This window comes from Natator depressus, chromosome 11 (genome assembly GCF_965152275.1).
Source record: "Natator depressus isolate rNatDep1 chromosome 11, rNatDep2.hap1, whole genome shotgun sequence".
NCBI classification, from domain to species: domain Eukaryota; kingdom Metazoa; phylum Chordata; order Testudines; family Cheloniidae; genus Natator; species Natator depressus.
The window spans coordinates 71,828,291-71,850,593 of NC_134244.1; the positions used below are offsets into that span (position 1 = coordinate 71,828,291).

Consider the following 22,303-nt stretch of genomic DNA (forward strand, 5'->3'; position numbering starts at 1 on the left):
ATACTTCCTTTTGTTTGGTTTAAATCTGCTGCTTATTAAGAAAAACAGCACTTGGATTTGAACAAAGGACCACTTGATCTGCAGTCAAACACTCTATCACTGAGCTTTACCCCCATGACTAGACCCAGCCACAGGTGAAGATACATGGAACCACTGTGAAACAGGAATTCTTCTGGGGAAGTTCTAGGGCCTGTGTTATGCAGGAGGTCAGACTAGATGATCAGGGCTGGCCTTAGAGCCTTTGAAACTATGAACTTATGAATCTAAAATTGGCTTTAACGGCTAGTATGAAAATTGCTGCTCCTGTCCCAGAGGAGATGCGTTGAGGTTTCCTTGGGGAGAGGCACCAGGATCCCCGCTCCACCTTTGTCACAGCCTTTCTTGGACGGAGCACATCACAGCTTCTCCCCTTTTGCTCTATAACAAGAAACCTCCACGCACCAGATCTGTAATTCATCCCGTCCTAGCACAGTCACTGGCTACATTTCCTAGCCTGACTCTCACCCCATGGAGCTCACGCCTCCTCTGCCAATGGACAGACATGGAAACAGCCAAGGTCAATTTCTATTTTCTTTGCTCACTGCCTGGGCCTAGCTGCAAAAATGCTTCATTATTAACCCCACTCCTTTGTGCACAGAATGTTGGGACTCTGGGAACAGACAGGGCCAATCTGAAAACCAAGAAACCTCTGTTCCCAGAGAAGCCAGGAAAAGGAACAAAGGATTGTCATCTAGAAGCCTTGAGGGTCTGGAAGGATGGATTAGCAGCTGCAAATATATTGACTTATTCTCAACTATCTCAAAATCTGGAATGTATTAGCATGGGGAAAATAACCAGTAAACTTCAACTGAAGAATTTCCTATACTATTGATAACGTCCAATCAGAAGTTAGGCCACCAAAACAATGACAAAGAAATCACACTGAGACCCATGACAAATTTAGTCTGCAGTTTATTTAAACCCCTTTCCCCTATTTAAAGCAGGGGTGGGAAGAGGTGGGGCTGGGATTTAGGGAAGGGGGTGGAGCAGGGGTGGGAAGAGGTGGGGCTGGGACTTTGGGAAGGGGGTGGAGCGGGGATGGGAAGACTCCAATGACACCAAGATTTCTTTCTTGAGTGGCAACAGCTATTTTAGACTCTGTGATTTTATATGTATGGTTGGGATTCTGTTTTCCAGTGTGCATGGTTTTGCATTTATCAACATTGAATTTCATCTGCCATTTTGTTGCCCAGTCAGGCACCCAGTTTTGTGAGATCCCCTCTTTGTAGTCTGTTTTGGACTTAACTATCTTAGTTTGTATTTGTTTGTATTTGTATTATCTGCAAATTTGGCCACCTCACTGTTTACCCCATTTTCCAGGTAATTTATGAATATGTTGAACAGTACTGGTCCCAGTACAGACCCCTGGGGGACACCACTATTTACCTCTCTCCCTCCTAAAAACTGACCATTTATTCCTACCCTGTGTTTACTATCTCAGAAACAGTTACTGATCCATGAGACAACCTTCTCTTTTATTCCATGACAGCTTAAGAGAGCAGAATAGGGTTTCCTTGGGAGGGGGATGAATTGAGAATATATCAGAAGGTTGTACAGATTTATTGTTCCATGAAACTGAAAGTACATCTGAAACTCAGAGCAGGATTTAAACCTGCATAAGGGAAACCTCCAGTGGATTTCAAATCCAACGCCTTAACCGCTCGGCCATCACAGCTGTTGAGAAATAACAGCTGCAATTCCGGATAAACTGATAAATAACCACAATGCCCAGCACTGAAGTCATCTGAAATATGGAATTCAAACAGTAAACCCGGCTCCTAAAGCAGAGGGGAAATAGGGCCTTTTCTTTTTACTTAGCCATGTACAATAGCTCAGAGGGCACTTTTAAAAGTCTCCCCTCCACAGCCTGGAAAAGGCCAAGGATTCTCACGTTCTAACTTGCTCTGAATGAGGATCACTGGACCATAGAACCATCCAAACCTGTGATGCACAGAACGAGGCTGAGAAAAATGCTTACTGGAAACAAGAATTGCTCCCCTGGAATAGTAGCTGTATTGGGCAGCTGGAAATCTCACAAGAGAAGCTCGAGCTTTGGAGGCTCTGTAGTAGAAGTCCTAGTTACTGCATGGGAGGTCTGCATTTGTTTTATGGACAATAGAGGTCTGAGGTCTATTGCCGCAAAATTTCAGTAGAAAATTTCAGACCCAAATTGTGTGTGGTGGGGAGATTGGTGGGGGTTTCTTTGGTTTTGGTTTAGTGTGTTTTCTTTTTCTCATTTTAAATGTCCTTGATCATTTTGATGGGAAAAAGATTTGTAGGAGGCCAAGGAAAAGTAAGAAAAGTTAAAAATCTGCATTGGCAAGAGGGGGTCTCTGAATTCCAGAGCAGGGGTGGAGATTTTCATGGCGGGGTGGGACGGTTAAGGGATAAATGAGAGGCTTTTGCTGGAACACAGGGAGAGGTTTTGCAGTTTAATTTTTCCAAAGAGAAACCTCCCCACTTCACCTGTGCTGTTGCCCAGCTCAGACCCCACTGACACCCCTGTGATGAAGTGGGATTTTCTGAACGTTTTGTATGCATATTGTGTATACCTCAGTTTCCCCTATTTGTTAAACAATTATCTAGGTCAGAGGTCCCAATCTGTGGGGTTCACCCCTACGTTGGCCTGGGGGAACATTCCTGGGGATGCAACTGGGGCCTAGGCCAGCGCCCACACAAGGAGGCGGGGGTGGGTGGGAAGGAGAACCACCCTGCTCCGCTCCTGGCAGACTGCAAAGAGTTACAAAAGGATCTCTCAAAACTGGGTGACTGGGCAACAAAATGGCAGATGAAATTTAATGTTGATAAATGCAAAGTAATGCACATTGGCAAACATAATCCTAACTACACATATAAAATGATGGGGTCTAAATTAGCTGTTACCACTCAAGAAAGAGATCTTGGAGTCATTGTGGATAGTTCTCTGAAATCATCCACTCAATGTGCAGTGGCAGTCAAAAAAGTGAACAGAATATTGGGGATCATTAAGAAAGGGACAGATAATAAGTCAGAAAATATCATATTGTCTCTATAAATCCATGGTATGCCCACATCTTGAATACTGTGTGTAGATGTGGTTGCCCCATCTCAAAAAAGATATATTGGACTTGGAAAAGGTTTAGAAAAGGGCAACAAAATGATTAGGGGCATGGAATGGCTGCTGTATGAGGAGAGATTAATAAGACTCAGACTTTTCAGCTTGAAAAAGAGTTAACTAAGGGGGGATTTAATTGGTGTTGGTCCTGCTTTGAGCAAGGGGTTGGACTAAATGACCTCCTGAGGTCTCTTCTAACCCTAATCTTCTATTATTCTATGATATGATAGAGGTCTATAAAATCATGACTGGTGTGGGGAAAGTAAATAAGGAAGTGTTATTTACTCCTTCTCACAACACAAGAACTAGGGGCTACCAAATGAAATTAATAGGCAGTAGGTTTAAAACAAACAAAAGGAAGGGTTTTTTTCATGCAACGCACAGTGAACCTGTGGAACTCCTTGCCAGGGGATGTTGTGAAGGCCAAAACTATAGCAGGGTTCAAAAAAGAACTAGATACATTCATGGAGAATAGGTCCATCAACAGCTATTAGCCAGGATGGGCATGGTGTCCCCTAGCCTCTGTTTGCCAGAAGGTGAGAATGAGCGACAGGGAATGGATCACTTGAAGATGACCTGTTCTGTTCATTCCCTCTGGGGCACCTGGCACTGGCCACTGTTGGAAGACAGGATACTGGGCTAGATGGACATTTGGTCTGTTCCAGTCTGGCCGTTCTTATGTTCTATGTTCTTAATAAGGAGGATGTAAGCAACAATGTTTCTCCAGGGTACATGATGAAGAGGCAAGGACTCCACTTCCCTTGCTGGTTTCTATCATAGAGTGTGATAGAATCACACCAATAATTACCTGCCTTTTCCTGGGTGAAACCCACAGCTGAGGTTCCCGTGCTTCACCATGTCCCCTGCTACAAAGTGCTGCTGACTCTCTCCCAGTGCTCTTGCTGAGCTGGAATGAGGGGAAGAAAGAACAAGCCCATGCACCCCAACCATAATTTAGGGGTCCTCTCAATGGAATCCATTTATGGTTCTAAAGACAAGCTTCAAACCATTGTGTGCCCTAAAAATAAAGAGTCTAATGATTGCAGGTTTGAGTCCCATGGTAGTTCTGCTTCCTTAGTTTTCACTTTGGCCAAAGGCTCTGGCTCCAGGTGGGCCAGGGAAAGCAAAGACTGGCATGTGAGTCCTAGATAGTCCCAGTCTAGCCTCTGGGCTTCCAAGCTTGCCAAAGAAAGTGGGTGGATGCCTGGGTTAGTGTGTAGAGAAGTCTCCCTCCTCCTAATCTGTGCCTGTCCCTGTGCTTCAGGGGGCTGGTTAATTAGCACCTTTGGAGCCCTGGGTATTTCTCTGCTTCTCGCCAGTTGGTGAAAAGCTGCTTGGCGAAAAATCTCCCACCAGAGTGAGTGCCTTGAGTGGGAACGGTACAAGCCCCCACCTGGGGGCTGGCCCTGCTTTTCTACCACATTCTGATGCTGGCCACAGAACGCCAGCAGTTCGTCTGTGGTTGGCCTGCAGTGGGTGTTTGAAGCGCCAGGAGGCGGGGAGCAGATCGGCCGGGTGTCTTTGTAGCTGTCTGTAGACCACAATTAGGCATGGTCCCCCCTCCTCTTGCCCCACCCTCTGGAGCTCGATGGTGTGGAAGCCTTCCCTTAGAGCTGTCAGCCGCAGCCACCCCTGCTGTAGGTGCCCAGAGGAAGAAAGTGGTGCTGGACTCCAACCCGTGACTCTTGCTCCTGGTTCTTTCCCCTGATTTTGAAGCCTGGCCATGGTGCTCCTTCTTTTAAGGATGAGGTGGGCAAGAGAAAAAGCGTGGAGACAAGTGCAATGGCAAAAGCCTGTCAGCATCAGGTATCTCTGTCAGGACACTCAAGTTGTGGGACCCCAAGCTATTGCATGGGTTCATCCTGTCAAGCCAGCTGGACCAAAGACCTCCCTCGAGTAGGCATGAGGAACCCAGCAGTAGGGAAAAGACAAATTCTTGTGCAAACCAGTGCAGTGCCAGGAAGTCCCACCAAGATTTGAATTGGGATTACAGGATTCGGAGTTCTGAGTGCCATTGGAGCATAGGACCAGCTGGCCTGGCCTTTTCTGGAGGACACCTGTGACCACCAACACTCAGATGTGTTGTATCCTTGGGGGCAACAGTTTTAGGAAGAAATCACTTGAGACACAGAGAGCTGTAAACCTGGAGAGCAGCCATTTATTGCCACATACTGAACTAACCAAAAACCAGCCAAAACTGGCTGGGCTATCCCCTAATAATCTGACTCAGTTGCCATAGCAACAACAAGATTCTATTACCATAACAACCAAATACACAACATATTCCTCCTCCCTTAATGAGAACATCCCCTAAATAAAACAAACACGAAACTAGAGAAGGAGGGTAGACTGCCTCCGTTCCCGGCTAAACCCCAGGGACTATTTCGCCCTGTAACCATGGGTTCACCCTAGCTAAAGCTCCAGCCATTGAGGAGGCCTTCTGTCTCTAGGTGGATTACAGCAGACTTCTGGTGTTGTTGCACCTGACAGTGTCCTGGGCGCAGACCTGACAATGGACTCAGGGTTCGTAGCGCGAACGGGTGGGGATGTGGTATCAGCTCGTTCCAGGCAGGGATCTATCTCCACTGCAGGCAGTAATGGAGGGGGAAAGTCAGGAACAGGTGACTCTTGATTCGGTGTCTCGCCGGAAGTGGTGAAGTCAGGCAACTCAACTGAAGATGTGTCCTGAGGACTGGTATGACCTGGCAACAGCTGATCTACATGTTGCTGACAGGTGAGGTCCTCTGCAGTCCGGACAGTGTAGGAAACAGGTCCTGTTTGAGCGATGACAGTGGCAGGGACCCATTTAGCTCCAGAAGTATAATTCCAAGCCAAAACTGGCTGTCCCGGGCTAAAGGTTCGGTCTTTTGCTCTGGGTGCACACCTGATGACTTGATCTTGCTGCTGACGTTGCACAATTTGTCGGGGTTCAGAAGGTTTCAGCAGATCAAAGCAAGTGTCATCCCATCATTAGAAAGGCCGGGGATGCCTTGGTCATAGCATGAGGTGTGTTTCTGTAGGATAGTAAGAAGGTGTCCAGAAGCTTTTGAATGGATAATTGTCCCCTTGCCAGTTTCAAAACTTGTTTCATTGTCTGCACAAACCTTTCAGTTAATCCATTGGTGGATGGATGATATGGTGCTGAAGTGATGTGGTATATCCCTTTTGCCTTCATAAAATTTTTAAACTCCTGAGAGATGAACTGCGGTCCATTGTCACTCACAAGTTGTTCTGGCAGACCAAAATGACTAAAGAGTCCCCATAGTTTTTGGATAGTACTCTCTGCAGTAGTGGACTGCATTAGAGAGACTTCTGGCCATTTAGACTGGGCGTTTACCACTACCAAGAACATGCTTCCTTCAAATGGGCCAGTGAAGTCAACGTTAATACATTGCCATGGGTTGTCAAGCCAGTCCGCTGGGTGTAGAGGTGCCCACTGGGGTGCACTCCTCACGTCCTGACATAACATACAAGCTCTTGCCTTCTCTTCAATAGCACTGTCCAATCCAGGCCATCAAAAATAGCTTAGTGCAATTTCCTTCAGGCGCCCTATTCCACAGTGACCGGAATGTAGCTGTTCTAACGTCTGTGATCTCAGTGGTGGTGGGATAATGACATGTCTTCCCCAAAACAAACAACCAGACTGAATCATAGAATATCAAGGTTGGAAGGGACCTCAGGAGGTCATCTAGTCCAACCCCCTGTTCAAAGCATGACCAATCCCCAATTTTTGCCCCAGATCCCTAAATGGCCCCCTCAAGGATTGAGCTCACAACCCTAGGCTTCGTAGGCCAATGCTCAAACCACTGAGCTATCCCTTCCCCTGGATTGATAACTCCATCCTCCTGGACATGTAGGTAACAAGGTCGGGTGAGACCGGAGGGATGTTCCATGCATCACCAGGTCCGTAACTTGGGACAATACTGGGTCAACGCAGGTTGCCTTCTTTACCTGAGTAGTGGCGATGGGTGTGTTCTCTACCTGTTCAAAGTAAAAGATTTCCTTCTGGGCAATATCTTGACTTTTGACAGGCAAAGGCAGCCTTGGGAGACAATCCACTTTGCCATCAAGAGTGGATTTTTGATATTTGATTTCATATGTGTGCGTGGAAAGCAACAATGCCCAATGCTGCATTAAAACATGACATACAAATACAACTAGCAGCTAATGGGGGAATGCCTGTGTGAAGTCAGAGGTTGATGGTCTGTGAGAAGACTAAACTTCCGTCTGAACAGGTTCTGATGAAACTTCCAAATTCCGAAAACGATTCCCAATACCTCACATTCGATTTGGGCATAGTTAGTTTCTGCTTTGCTTAGGGTGTGAGAAGCAAAAGCAATAGATGTCTCTTCTCCCAAAGGCATAATGTGTGACACGACCACTCCCATAAGGGGACTCCATAAGGGGACTCATCACAGGCCAACTGTAGGGGTAAGGATGGATCAAAGTGCGTCAGAACTTCAGAATTCAGCAATGCACCCTTAGCTTTGTTAAATGCAACATCACAGGCTTCAGTCCACTTCCAGGCCTTGTTCTGCCCAAAGAGCCTGTGGAGTGCTTTTTGCAGTGTGGCAAACTGCGAGATAAACTTTCCATAATAGTTCAATAGTCCCAGAAATGAGCAAAGCTGGCTAACATTTTGAGGAGGGGGAGCCTCCACAATAGCCTTAACTTTTGCAGGGGCCTTATGAAGACCCATAGCATCAATGATGTGTCCCAAATATTCAAGAGAGGGCTGGAAGAATTCACACTTGTCTTTGCGGACTAGTAGGCTATTCTCTTCCAGTCCTTGTAGGGTAGCCTCTACATTCTTTAGGTGATCCTCCTCATTCTTTCCAGTGACCAGGATGTCATCCAGATACCACTGGACTGTTGGCAAGCTACACAAGATCTGGTCCACAGCCCTCTGGAATAGGGCAGGAGCAGACGTTATTCCGAAGGGTAGGCGACAGTATCAATAAAGCCTTTTATGCACCACAATAGTCAACAGCTCTTGGGACTTTTCATCAATGTGCATCTGTAAATACGCTTGACTCAGCTCAATCTTACTGAACTTCTGTCCCCCAGCCAGGCCCGAGAAGAGGTCATCGATGCGAAGAAGCAGGTTTTGCTCTGCACACAACACCGGGTTGACAGTGACTTTAAAATCACTGCAAATCCAGAGGGAGCCATCTTTCTTCGCTATTGGAACAATAGGAGTTGCCCATGGGCTATAGGTAACTGGTATTAGGACTCCATTTGTGGCCAGGCGCTGCAGGTCCACTTCAACTTTCGGCCTGATGGCATATGGCACGGTTCTGGCTTTCAGATATTCTGGTTGACTGTCAGGTTTAATGTTCAATGTCACTGATTCCCTTCACCCTTCCCAGATCCTCTCCAAAAACAGCAGCATGTTTCCTTAGTACAGTGGTCAGACTGGTTTCTTCTTTAGTCATTTGGTGCACTTCTGCCCAGTTCAGCTGGATCTTCCCAAGCCAAGACCTATCCATTAAGGCTGGGTAATTACCTCTCACCACAAACAGTGGCAATTTAGCAGCCCGTCCATTGAGCTCCACCTTAACCTCAGTAGTGCCCAACATGGGCACAGCTTCTCCCGGGTACGTCTTCAGATCAGTTTTCGTTGCCTGAAGCAGAAGATGCTCTAGCTTTTTGTTATACACCGTCTCAGAGACCAGCGAGGCGGCTGCACCGGTGTCCAGTTCCGTGCGTATCGGTTTGCCGTCCAACAACGGGGTTACCCAGTGTTCATGTGAGCCCACTGCCAAAGACAAAACGTGGAGTGGCACTTCTTCTTGTGATGTGGTGTCTCCTTGGTCATCCTGGGTCTGCTCTAGCGTATGCAGATTTCCCTTTTAGGTCGGCCAGACCACAGGCCTCTTTTTCCTTTGTTTACAGGCACACTCAGTGTGTTCGTTTTTGCCCCATTGTCGACACACCAGGTCCTGACACCAGCATTCTGATGCCTGGTGACCCGGCTTACCACAGCCGCAACACTCCTAACTCCGCACAGTTTTGTGGCTAGGTTCTTGTGACACCTTATGCACCCTAGGGGATGCACCTCCTGTATTGCACCTCCTTTGTAGCCAGTTCCATGGGACTGCAATATCAACAGCTTTCTGTAAGGTAAGCTGAACCTCTGTCAATAGGCACTTCTGTATAGCTTCACTGTGCAAGCCGCACACTAACCTGTCACAGAGGGCGTCATTTAATAGCTCCTTAAATTCACAGTGTTCCTCAAGCTTTTTCAAAGTTGCTACAAATCGCATAACTGTTTCGTCCTCTTTTTGGTCTCTTTTGTGGAACCTATATCTTTCCGTAATTACCAATGGTTTTGGAGAAAAATGGGACCCCAGGATTTCCACAGAGTCACTGTAAGATTTGGTCTCAGGCTTAACAGGGTGTAGTAAGCTGCGCAGCAGGGAATAGGTCTTAGCCCCTACAACACTTAAGAATACTGGCACCTTCTCTTCTGTAATGTCATTTGCAATAGCAAAAAGCTCAAAACACTCAGAATATATGTGCCATTGCACTAGAGTCTCCTCAAAAGGTTCCAGCGGCCCGTAAGTGTACCCATGGTTTTAGTTTCAGTTTGCACCGTCAGTGCAAACAAGCCAGTTCTCACCCCCTTCCAACAGTTTGGAGGGGGGGTGTTGTACTTGACTTCTACTTTCTTCTCTTGCTGGGGAAGCACAGGAATCCCATCCTTGTCGCCACATTGTTGTATCCTTGGGGGCAACAGTTTTAGGAAGAAATCACTTGAGACACAGAGAGCTGTAAACCTTAAAAGGCATCCATTTATTGCCACACACTGAACTAACCAAAAATCAGCCAAAACCAGCTGGGCTATCCCCTAATAATCTAACTTAGTTGCCATAGTAACAACAAGATTCTATTACCATGACAACCAAATACACAACACCCCACTATCTCAGTATTTGTCTGTAACCAGCCCTGAGTGCTGGGACAGGGGAGAGGAAGGTAAGGAAAGTTTTGATGAGCCGAGGCAGCTGTGTGAGCTGATGGGCTTGTCTAACCAGTTGGGGAAGGCAAGGTTAGTGGAAGATGAGTGTCCCTGTACCTTACCTGTTACCTGTGTGGAGGATTGTGACTGCGAAGGGAATGTTCCTGTCTCTGTTAGGGGTAAATGTACATTAAGTAAATGTCAGACTTGCCCATGGAGGGAGCTACCCCAGTCTAAAAGCAGTTGTCTGTGAACAGCCATGTGTGCTGGGAAAAGGGAAATAATATCCCAAGTGTCTGTTAAAGCGGAAGGTTTCTCCAGCTCTTTTTTGTCTGTGGAGCAGAGAGAAGGTGCCTCTCAGCCTGTGATAGTTGAGGGTAGTGCAGTTGTCTCAGAGTTGGTTCTGGTTACAACCAACACCCAGAAAGGAAATGGTCCTAAATTTTTGTCTGCTAGGGAGAGTGACACTGTAACTAGGTTGCATCCAGTTAGTGTCCTAACAAAATCCCAGAGACCAAATGACTCTGGTACTGTTGCTTTGCCTGATGCTAGTGTGTTGCTGGGAAAGGGTGCGGCAACATTGTCTATTCAAGTTGATACCCTAGCCAGGGCACGAGGAAAGCATAAAGGTGATTTGATTGTGTTGCCCACTGACAGTGTGGAAACGTAACCAGAAGGAAATGATTCCTGAACTTGTGTGTGTTGAGACTGACAACTTGTATGTTGCCTAGTCAAGGCACTAAGAGAATGTCTCCCCTGTGTGTAGGAGTCTCTGATGTTCAATGTGGTGTTAGTTACACCTGAAGCATTTTCCAGGCTAAGGACATCTGAGAGGGCTCTTCCCTGTATGGACTTGCTGATGCTTGCTGCCATGTGAGCATGAAATGCAGGTACCCCTTCAAGCTCTTTCTTGTGTGAATTATCCAATGCGGAATAATGTGTGAGCTCAGACTGAAGTTTTTCCTGCAGTTATTGAAGCTTTTCCCACATTTCAAGTATTTATGGGTTCTCTCTCTTGTGTGGATTGTCTGATGTGAAGTAAGGTTTGATCATCAATGAAACTTTTTCCAGTCGAGGCATTTATAAATACAGTGCTATGTGGATTCTGAAATGTTTAGAAAGGTATGAACTGGAACTGAAGCTTTTCCCATCATCCAAGCATTTGTGGGGTCTCTCTCGTATGTGGATTGTCTGATGTATATTAAGATTTGAACTCTCATGTAGGCTTTCCCACAGTGCAGGGTGGGCAGAAAAGTTTTGCTACACTGAAACATGGTCAAAGAGCCACAGCGGCTACATTTCAGGTCGGAATCTGGGATAAGGTTGGTTTCACTCAGGTCTACATGCTGCAGTGTGGAGACCAGAGACCTAGGTTTGACCCTAGGTTAGAAATGTCTTTATGTAAGGTTAAGAAACAGTGTAGACGCTCAAGCCCAGGGTTCTCCAACATGGGACAGCTGACTCCAGACCCAATAACCCTGGGCTTACATTGCATTGTAGACAATCCCAGAGTGACATACATGCTTATCCTCATTAGTGTTCGGTGACACAACCAGTTCAGGAGAAAAAAAAATCCAGGACTATCTTCAAAAATCACACCTGGAAAATGAAAGGGATATAAACAAGGAAACATTTTTATATGCTTTATTTACATTAAGTAAATGTCAGGCTTAAAGAGAACTGGGAGGGAACTTTCATAACCAGACCATGTGGTAAAAACAGTCAAAAATTTGATGCATTGTCCTGAAAGGCATTAAAGTGGAAATATTGCAAATGAACTCTGGGTAGGAATTAATGAGCAGAGGTGAAAGTGGGCTGGTGCAGGCCGGTATGGCGTATTGGTGAGAATTGGCCGCCGGTACCAGCCAGCACACGGCTATTCACACCCCCTCCTTCCCATCCCTGGGGCTGCAGGGCGGGAGGGGGGGTGTCACAGAGATTAGATATTGGAGTTGGGTAGACAGGTGTCCTCCAAGGTCATAAAGATGAGCCCCAGGCTAGGTAGATGAGAGTCCTCCAGTATCAGAGAGACTAGGATGACTGTGATTAGAGACACCCATTTTTTCATGCCCATTGAACTATTCCCACCGCGTCTCAGGAGCACTGTCTGAGCCAGAATTCCCAGAGTCCTCCTGCGCCATAGAGGACAGTGCCATATGGGCGGCAAAAGCCGTGGGTCGATGAGATTGGAGGAGGTAGAGAAGCTGCCCCTGCTTTCTATACTTTGACAGGTCAGACACCTATCAGGCCCTCCAGGGTCATAGAGATTGCATGGCAGAAAGTCTGAGGGAAGACAGGAAACGTCCAATGTCACAAAGACAAGGGTGCGTGAGACTAGAGAGGTTGATTTCAGGGTCTCCAGAGTCGTATCCAGGGCCGGCTCCAGGCCCCAGCTTTCCAAGCAGGTGCTTGGGGCGGCCGTCCTTGTCCCGCGGCGGCTGTTCGGCGGCAGCTCTGCCGCTCTTCCCGCCACGGTGGCTTTCAGCGGCGGCAGCAATTCTGCGGCAACTGCTGGGGGCGTCAAAATTGGTAGAGCCGCCCCTGGTGATATCCCCCCATGTCTCAACAATACTGTCTGAGCTGGGATCCTGTCCAGACCCAGAACCAGGGACGGATTCGCTGCCCGGTGAAAGAGGCTGGTGGGAAAGTGAAGATCGGGGCCTCGTTATCAGCATCAAAAAATGCCACCTGCCCCCATTCACAGTCCAGAGAAACCCGGATCCTTCTGGGGACCCGGCTCAGGGGAAGGGGGATCTCAGGGAAGGTGAGAGCCTGGAACTGATGCCCCCACTGCTGCACAGCCCAGATCCCCCCCTCAGGGTTATGACTGATCCAGCCTTTCCTCCTCACAGACTCTCTGGCCACCCCCACAGCCCAGCGCCTCCCATCGCCCAGCTCCACCTCCCAGCAATGTCTCCCCCAGGTGAATCCCTCACAGCCCAGCACACAGAGCTCAGTGTCAAATCGCTCAGGATTGTCAGGCAGATCCTGCCGAGTGTATCCCCATCTCACACTTTTCCGATCCTCAGATAGGATGAGCTGGGGATGAGCCGTGTCTGGATCCAGAGTCACAGTCACTAGGGAGAGAGAATCAGAGTGTGAGGGGCAGGGCTCAGTCCTGGGGGAGGCTGGGACTATTTCTCACACTCCCCAGCAGCCCTGGTCTGGCTGGGACAGGCCTGGATCCCAGGGAGCTGCCTCTGTCCTGGGCACCTGACACTGAGTAGAAATGTCACTGCAGTTCTCAGTCTGGGTAATGGGACCCACTTTTGTACGTTCTCATTTGGTTACAGAGGCTGCAGCTCCCTGTTCCCCAGCTGGGCTCTAGCTCAGGTGGCAAAGAGTCTGGAGGGGGAAAGGGTCACAGAGATGAGAGCACCTGGTCTCGGATTTACAACGCCAGCCTGGGGAGCTGCTTCTCTGCCCTAAGTGCCTGAGACCCAGCAGAGATGCCCTGGCAGCTCCTCCCCATGGCTGCTGGGACCTGCTGTGGGGGCTGCAGAAACTGCTCCTCTCTCCCCTCTTCCCTGCTGCAACTCCCTGCTGGGGCTGCTCCTCTGAGGGTCAGAGAGGAAGAACCTGACGTTGTGCAGAGAGGAGTGAGAGGAGGGAGGCACCAGATATAAACCTAGGGGGAAGCTGTACACTAAGCCCATCCTCCTGTCCCTGGCCTGGGAGAAGAGGAGGGGACAGGGCGTTGGGGCAGAACCACTCCAGCCCAGAGAGTGGTAAATGGGGGGTGGTCTTGGGAAGAAAGAAGGTGGCAGCATCATAGGGACACACTATCTCTAACTGAGGAAGAACTGGGGAGCTCAGCCTGCCCAGCTGAAGAGAAAGGAGGGATACTGGTGAAGAACAAGGGGAGAGAGCCCCTCACCCAGGGAAAAGCAGAGAGGTGTGGCAATGTCCTGAATTTAATATTTCAAAGGCACGTGGACGGGTCTGGAAACACCAGGACATTTGTGTCTTGCTCAGTGCAAGTGTGTCTGTTCATGGACTCAGTGCAAAGGCTGGTGTCAGGATTGTTTGTTTGACTTCAGCATGGGACCTCCTTAGCATTTCATGTTTGTATTTTTATTTCTTGGGGGTGGGGGTGTCACAGTCGGTGTTGGTTTGGTTTGTGTCTTTAGCTACTTGTTCATAAAACTGTTTTCATGCATTTTTTCTCTGAAGTGAAAGTTAATCTCTCCTGAAATCTCTCACCTGGTCTGTGTGAGCCTAGGGATTTCCCTCTTTTTGTCTGAATTTCAGAGCACAATTCATGAAGCAGTGAATAGCTCTAATGGGAGAGCCCAGCCCTGGCCTAAGGAAAGGTCGGATGTTGGAGAAAAGCTATGCAGGGGACCCCCTCTTCCAGGGTAAAGGAAAGGGATGTGTCTGCCCTAAGGGGAGAGTGCTCTCTACACATTCCTCTCAGTTTAATATTGGAAGGGCCTGTGAATCTCTATGAAAACCCCAGGGTCAGAGTTAAGGGTGTTTGGATGTTGGTCAGTATCTGTTTCTATTCACTGGTGTGGACATGAACTGAGCGCTAAGGTTGGTGTCAGGACTGTTTGTGTGCCTTCAGCGTGGGATTTCCGTAGCAGTGAATGTTTTCTTTTTAAGTCTGGTCGGTGTTGGTTTGGAAATGTTTTCATGGGAATTTTCTCCTTTTTTAAAGATAACCTGCACCTGCAATCTTACCCTGTCTGTGTGCTCCTGTCTCCAGTTCAGATAGCAGAGTGTCTGGAGATGGAAAGGATAAAAGAGAGGTGAGATTTCATGCTGTCATATTTATAACATCCCCACTCTTAACTGACATAATTATGTCTTAATAATGAGAGAGAAACAGAGACATACCCACCTCTTTAATAATAACTAAACTGAAACCTTCTATTTCAGGGGTCAGCAACAGTTGGCACGCAGCCCGTCAGGGTAATTCGCTGGCGGGCTGCGAGACATTTTGTTTACATTGAGTGTCCACAGGCATGGCCCCCTCTGCAGCTCCCAGCTGCTGTGGATTACACACAAGAGGCTCCTGTGCTGGAGAGGCTCACCAGGATTTACGCCTTCCCTTTTGGCCAATACCAGCTGCCATATGGGGCCAGAGCTGGTGGGCTGGGTCCACATTTCAAGAATGGCCTGAAATGTTGGGTTCTAAACTGCTCTCAAGCACATGCCCTGTGCTCGAGTTGTGTAGTTGGGAGAGAGAAACTGAGGTACCCCAAGTTTTGCTATATTTTTACCTTAATGATTTTGTCAAGGCGCTCTAAATGAATCAACGTGAGACATCCTGGTGCCTGGGCCCCTGCTCAATTTGATGACTCTCCATTTTTTATTAAATAGATACATAACCTAATTATTAACCAATTGGCCAGAGTCTAACTCCTCCCACAGTCTCAGAGACACACCGTGATTTCCCCTCCTAGATCCCAACTCTCAGTACCTTTGAATTTCCTCACAGTCTCCATTAAAACAATATTTTCTTGGGAGAAATCACTGAGCCTCTTCTCTAGCTCTGGAGAAATCTCCACTGGCTGCTGGAACTTCCCCTTCTCATACCTGGAGAGAGAGAATTTCATTATTACATTTCAGTCACTAACTCACCATCATCCCTTGCTAGGGGAAGTCACTGCTCTACGGGGCCTGCAGCACAGACCATGGCCGTGCCACCTTCCCCCAAAAGCCCAATTCATGCTCTTCCACTCTGGCCTGGACAGAGCAGATCTGAGGATAAAAGAGGAGTTGAGTCTCCAGGGCCAATTCTCTCGATGGCCTCCATGCACCAATACTGGTATGCTCCATGTTTCTTGTGTGCATCATGCTACAAGATCTTTCTTTCAGGTAGTAGATTGAGACCTCAGCTGCACCCAAACCAGCTCATTCCACACAGGTCTCCAAACAGACTTCCAGTGGAAAAGACCCTTGATCCCTGCTGAGCAGGGTCTGATTATTACCAGTACACTAGGGGTGAACGGCCCGTATTGCATCTCCAGAACCCTGAGGCAGTCAGTTCCTCAGGATGTCACATCTCCAGGAAATACTTTAGGTCAGTCTTTCCCACTGAATAGATATTCCAGAGTATTCTATAAAAGGCAGAGACCCTCAGAATTAAGTTGATCAGAGAAATTTTTATCCAAGAAGTGACCCTGCCCCACGCATTTGGCTGTAGAGCCCTGTGAAGATGTGCTGTTAATGTTCTCTCCAAGCCCTTTCACAGCATCGTGAAGTACAAGGGGGGTGAGAAAGAGCCATGTACCTGCTCAAGGTGCTTCTGAAATCCTAGAGAGGAAACAGACAGAAAAACAACCTTAGTCTCACATGCCATGACGCCACCCGCTGGGGATCCCAGGGAAGGGATTTTGCAAATATTAGGAAAAGCAGCTTGGCCCGGGGCCCAAGCCATTGATCTGCTGACTCAATGTCACCTTTATATCTATGAGTGACACTGAGATCTCCGACTTCTGCACCCCGGTGCCCAGGATTCAGGATCTGTCCTGTCCCTGTGGTGGGATGTGGGATGTTTCTAACTCAGTCTCACCTGCAGGAATTCACTCGCTGGCTTCTGACCCTTCCCCTCCAGCTCACTGATCAGCTCACTGAGATGGGAAATCTCCTCAGAAAGTTTACTGACATTGTCATTCTGTATCTTTACAACCTTCCTGTCCAGCTTCTCCAGCCGGGCCAGCAGGAGTCGCTCTTGTTCCTCCAGGAACTGCCGCAGTTGCTGAAATTCAGACACAATCTTCTGCCTCTCGGCCTTTGTCTGGATCTATTAAAAAAAATGGCAGGCCAGGGACATAGAATCTAGGGTCCTCTCATGGAGTGCCGAATGTGCAGGAGACACAATTTCTTTGCAAACTCTAAGATGTCTGACACTTGACTTTACCCCGTGGTTAATAGGGAGAGGATTTTCTAACACATTCCCACTACGGTGACCAGATAGCAAGTGTGAAAATTCGGGACAGGGGATGGGGGTGGTGGTGGTAATAGGAGCCTATACAAGACAAAGTCCCAAATATCAGGACTGTCCCTATAAAATCAGGACATCTGGTCACCCTAATTCTCACCAGCCCTAATATGTCTCAATGGGAATTTTCTATGACTAACATGGGCAGGACACTGTGTTATCAGAGGTCTATGTTAATCCAGACCCAGAGCAGAAGGAGGCAGGACTCAGCACTAGATTGACAGAGATGCTAGGGGAGAAAAAAGAATGGAACAATTAAACAAGGCAAGAAATGCCTGCAGACCCAGGCAGACAGCGCTGCCCGGGATATAGGTCAGTTCCCTTGGGAGGAGTTTTGTGAAAGCCGCAAGGGCTAGAAATGAATTGGAATGAAAGTTGAGATTCTGCAGAATATGATGTTGTCCTGATCCAGCCAGAGGAGTTCGCAGGGCCAGTGTATGTGTGTGTGCAAACATGAATCTAACATAGCAATCTCTGGTCATGGAGAAACACACACAAGCCCACTTTCTCCAAGGCTACAGTGGAATCTGTTTCCCAACAGACCTCCCACTGCAAGTCTCTGCAGGTTAATAACATTGGGCACCTACCAGATATTCCCAGGTTTTCCTCGCTCCAGTCACTTTAAATCCCAGCAGCTTTTCTCTCTCTTCCTGCAGAGTCTCCAAATGGGCCTGAATCTTTCCCTGGAGAAACAGAAATGATTTGAGGGAGTTTATTTTGAGGGTTCAGAGTGTGTTTGTGGAAAGGGGTGTTTTTCCATTGCAACCGAAGACTCTGTAGGTGACTGTCAGCTCTACAGGGTCCATGACATCAGGAACCACAAGGAAATAAAACCTCATTAACAGAGACTAGGACTGTTTTATATTCAGACAGTTTAGAATTATTTGTCCTCTTTCTCCATTGAGTTAAACTGGCAAGAAACTGGAGTCACATGGTGGTGAATCAATAAACCTACATTTGACAAGTTTTCGCTAACAACTTTGGCTGGTGCTTGGCCACATACACAATAACACAGTACAGACTGCAATCCAGTCTAATCCCAATGGTATCTGATTTGGACCTGCGCTGTCTGGGGCCCTTCTGTGTTTGGATTCAAGGTGCTGAGGGTCCACACAGAGTTTGGCTCAGTGACCTCCCCTATTGCTGGTCGGCCTCTGAGTATTAACCCCTCATGGAGCAATACGGGAATTCAGAACCCCAGTGGGAAACCTCATCTCCCTTCTGGGTCTGGGATTATCATCAAGGCCTCGGCCTTGAAACGGCCACACTTCATCACAAGCAGGTACTGTTGGGGAGGCAACATGGCCCAGCAGTTGGAGCTTTGGCCTAGGCCTTAGAAGACCCGGTTTCTGCTCCCAGCCACTCATTTTCTGGGCACGTCAAAGCCCCTCTCTATGGTTCAATTTTCCCCTCCCACCCTTTGTGTCTCTTGTCTATTTAGACTGTAAACTCCTCAGGACGGGGATTGTCTCTGTGTTTTGTAGGGGCCCTGCAGAATCCAGGACAGATCTCATCTGGGATTTGTAGTCGTTACTGGGATGCAAATATTATTATTAATTATTATTATTATTAATAATAACAACAACAATAAATTTAGTAATAGCAACAGCTCGTAACTCCCCCTTCTCCAGTCTGAAGGCAGCACTCTCACATAGATCAGCCTGCAGCTCTAGTGATTTAAACCTCACTGATCATTTAGCAGCTTAAGTTGGGCTGTAGGATCCCTTATCACTTATCTCACTAATGGGAACTAGATTTGAAATGGCTTCAGCTGCTCAGAGAAATGTTTCCCACATCCATCATATTTAAAGTCTTCATTTTCGTCTCATTAGCCACCTTACCCTGTACATTTCTTTTAATATCATTTTTCATACTGTGAAGGCTTTACGGAGCTGAATGATGCAGTTACATCCACAGCTGTAGGAGGGAGAAATTAAGCATGACCCGTGAGTTATTGACAAAGTTAACCTGTAATTAACATAGAATCAACCAGACAGGACAGTGATTCCCTACCTTGTACTCCTGGGCAGCCTCCTCGATGGGAACCACTGTGTGAGCTCGGTGCGCCCGGGATCTGTCACACACCATGCAGATGGGACTTTGATCCTCCTCACAGAACAGGTTGAGAGGCTCCTGGTGATCCCCGCACACCCCCTTCCCTCCTGCTGTCTTTGCTGCCTGGAAACTCAGACCTTTGGCTATTTCTAGGACATTTGCCAGCTGCCTGTTCAGTCTGAGGTTTCTCTGCTGAGCTGTTTCTCTGCACTGGGGGCAGGTGAAATTCGCATCAGATCCTTCCCAGCACTGGGTGATGCAGACTTGGCAGAAACTGTGCCCACAGTCTATAACCACTGGATTTTTAAGAAGCTCCCAACAGATGGGACAAGCAGCTTCATTCTGGAGACTTTCCAAGGGGCTCTCTGCAGCCATGGCTCCCTCTGGGCAGTGGAACTGGGTTAGTTTCACTTTCCTTAGCTCAGTGGAACTGACCCCCCCCTGCAATAAGAACAGGGTGTTTCCCTTCCTGGCACTGACTCATGCTGGTTGCTCAGCTGGAACCAGCCCCCTGGCAACATTCCACCCCAGAAGCTTTTGTGGAAAATGCGCTAATAAGGCTCTGGTCCTGCAATCAGCCCCCTGTGTCTCTAAGGGGTGATATTAAATTCACAAGCTGAAAAGTTGGTTAAAGGGAATCAGTGTTTGAAAGGCCTGTTTGCCATTGGCACCAAGGCTGTTTGGACTCAGTGTCAAGGCGCCCCGGTGTCTCCAACTCTCATGGTTTTATCATGAGTCGAGGCCATTTAGTGGCGCTTTAACACCCAGCTCCTGGAAGCATGGTGACTAGCTGAGAATCTTGCCTGCCAGTTTCTAAAATGCGGAAGTTTCTAGCCCTTGTGGCTGAAGCAAAAATCTTGAAATTGTTCTCCAGGCTTCAGATTTATGAGACTGTGACGCACTCTATATGATTTTATGGAAATATGCTTATGACTGTATATATGACATAACTGGAATATGTTTTATGCTACATATGCCATGAAACATATCTCTGTAACGGTTATGATCTACTGAATCTATTCATCCTATTTTTGTATACATGTGTCATTGTTGTATTCGAAGTTATGAATATTGGCTGTATACTTGTCTGATTCTAAGTAGGTTTTAGTGAAGCAGTTGGTCAGCTTCCTGAGAAAAGACTGTTCTCAGTAAGTGCCCAGTCAAGAAGCCCTTAAGCCAACAAAGAACTTGGAGACACCAATCCACATCTGGGCTTTCCCAGGAATGTGTCTTGGCTGGTAAGGAACTCAGTCATGCATGGACATGTGACTTGCCCACTTAACTCCAAACTCCATTTTGTAGCTGGGCTTTGCATAGGAGAGAGGAGGGGGTTGCCACCCACAAGAGAAAGTCTATTTAAACCCCTGGGAGACCTCTCCATTTTGTCTTCAGCTGGCTAAAGAGAGAGCCTCCCCCAAAGATACCTGAAAGAAACTGGAACAAAGGACAGTAACTACAAGGGGTGTGAGTGATTGCTGGACCCAGACTAGAAGGAGATTAGTCTATAAAAGAAAGCTTATGGGAATTGGTGAGGTTATTATCTGTATTCAGTTTTCTTAGACATAGACTTGCGTGTTCTATTTTATTTTGCTTGGTAATTCACTTTGTTCTGTCTGTTACTACTTGGAACCACTTAAATCCTACTTTCTGTATTTAATAAAATCACTTATTAATTAACCCAGAGTATATATTAATACTGGGGGAGGGGAAGAAACAGCTGTGCATATCTCTCTATCAGTGCTATAGAGGGCGTACAATTTATGAGTTTACCCAGTATAAGCTTTAAACGGATTTATTTAGGGTTTGGACCCCTTTGGGAGTTGGGCATCTGAGTATCAAGGACAGGAACACTTCCTAAGTTGCTTTTAATTAAGCCTACAGCTGTTAGGGGATGTGGTTCAGACCTGGGTCTGGGTTTGCAGCAGGCTTGTGGGTCTGGCTCAAACCAGGCAGGGCACTGAAGTCCTAAGCTGACAGGGCAGGAAAGCAGGAGCAGAAGTAGTCTTGGCACATCAGGTGGCAGCTCCCAGGGGGTTTCTGTGATCCGAACTGTCACAGAGATTTAAAACAAAACAAACAAAACCTACATTTTCCTTTATTCGACTGACATTTTAGTTTTGTTTGTTTGTTAGCTTTTGGGTGTCGCTCTGGTTTCATTCTCAAGATTTTCTGCTAGACTAAATTTTTTTAGAGAAAACTGCTCTTCTCATCTAAGCACAGCACACCGAGAGCTGGGGCATTTAGAAAAGAATTGAAAGAACTGGGATAAAATGGTAAGAGCCAGGACAACACCGATGTGAGATGTTTGCTGATGTGGAAAGGGCTGCACTGCTGACTAAGGTAGGTAAAAAGCCTCTGTCCTCATAGTATCTGAGCACATACTTCACAGCACCTGCATGAGGCAGAGAAGGGCTGTTATCCCCTTTTTTATACAGATGAGGACAGTGAGGCACGGAGTGAATAAGGATTTGCTTAACGTCCACAGAAAAATGTTGACAGAGCAAAGACTAGAACCTGGGTTTGCTCTCTTCTTTCGCTACCCCCTTAACTCCCCCACCCCGACAGTCATTGCACTGTCCCTCTCCACAATCATGAGGCCAGACATATGCACACTGAGGGGAAATAGTGGACAAGAATTGATTACATGAAGTAAAAAACTTATGAATTTTCAGGCCTGTTCTAAAATATACAGGATATCTCTGAATGCCCGTCACTGCCTCTACTCAGCCCTCTGGCCCACATCCATTCCCCTCTCCTGTTCTGACTGCATCCACAGATCAGCTGCTCCTTGGGGCTCCGCTGTTTCTAGAGATGAGAAAGAGAAACAGAGATTCAAACATCTCTCTCTCATCCACAAAGAAAGGGGAAGAACAGGTTAAAGAATATCTAGATAAGTTCAATGTATTCAAGTCAGAAGAGCCTGATGTAATTCGTCCTAGGGTGCTTAAGCAATTTTGGAACCATTAACAATTATCTTTGAGAACTCCAGGAGGACGGGTGAGGTCCGGGAGGACAGGAAAAAGGCACACAGAGCACTTATATTTTAAAAGGGGACCAAAGAGGCGGCCCCTGGATATCATAGACCAGTCAGCCTGACTTCGATACCTGAAAAGATACTGGAACAAATTATTACCCAATCCATTTGTGAGCACCTAGAGGATAAAAGCATGATAAATAATAGGTCACTTGGATTTGTCAAAAGAAA

The 22,303-nt window shown here is 47.2% G+C and overlaps 1 protein-coding gene across 1 annotated transcript; it reads right to left on the bottom strand.

The window, feature by feature from the left end:
* Positions 1–12,656: 12,656 nt before the first annotated feature.
* Positions 12,657–19,478, bottom strand: LOC141996206 (zinc finger protein RFP-like). The gene is made up of 7 exons (XM_074968173.1): positions 19,057–19,478; positions 17,631–17,726; positions 16,615–16,845; positions 16,333–16,355; positions 15,520–15,635; positions 14,778–14,819; positions 12,657–13,171 (listed from the first exon to the last, which is right to left on the bottom strand). The coding sequence occupies exons 1-7, from the start codon at positions 19,471–19,473 to the stop codon at positions 12,657–12,659; spliced, it is 1,440 nt and encodes a 479-aa protein (XP_074824274.1). The 5' UTR covers positions 19,474–19,478.
* Positions 19,479–22,303: the final 2,825 nt, after the last annotated feature.

Bases quoted from the DNA above. Each gene is read 5' to 3' on its own strand.
- LOC141996206 (XM_074968173.1), bottom strand. From the start codon at position 19,473: ATGGCTGCAGAGAGCCCCTTGGAAAGTCTCCAGAATGAAGCTGCTTGT. The intron at 17,727-19,056 runs GTAGGGAATCAC...CTGTTTCTCCAG, and splicing joins AGGCTGCCCAGGAGTACAAG to GGAAAGATTCAGGCCCATTT. The intron at 15,636-16,332 runs GTACATGGCTCT...CTCTCTCTCCAG, and splicing joins TTCAGAAGCACCTTGAGCAG to GTATGAGAAGGGGAAGTTCC.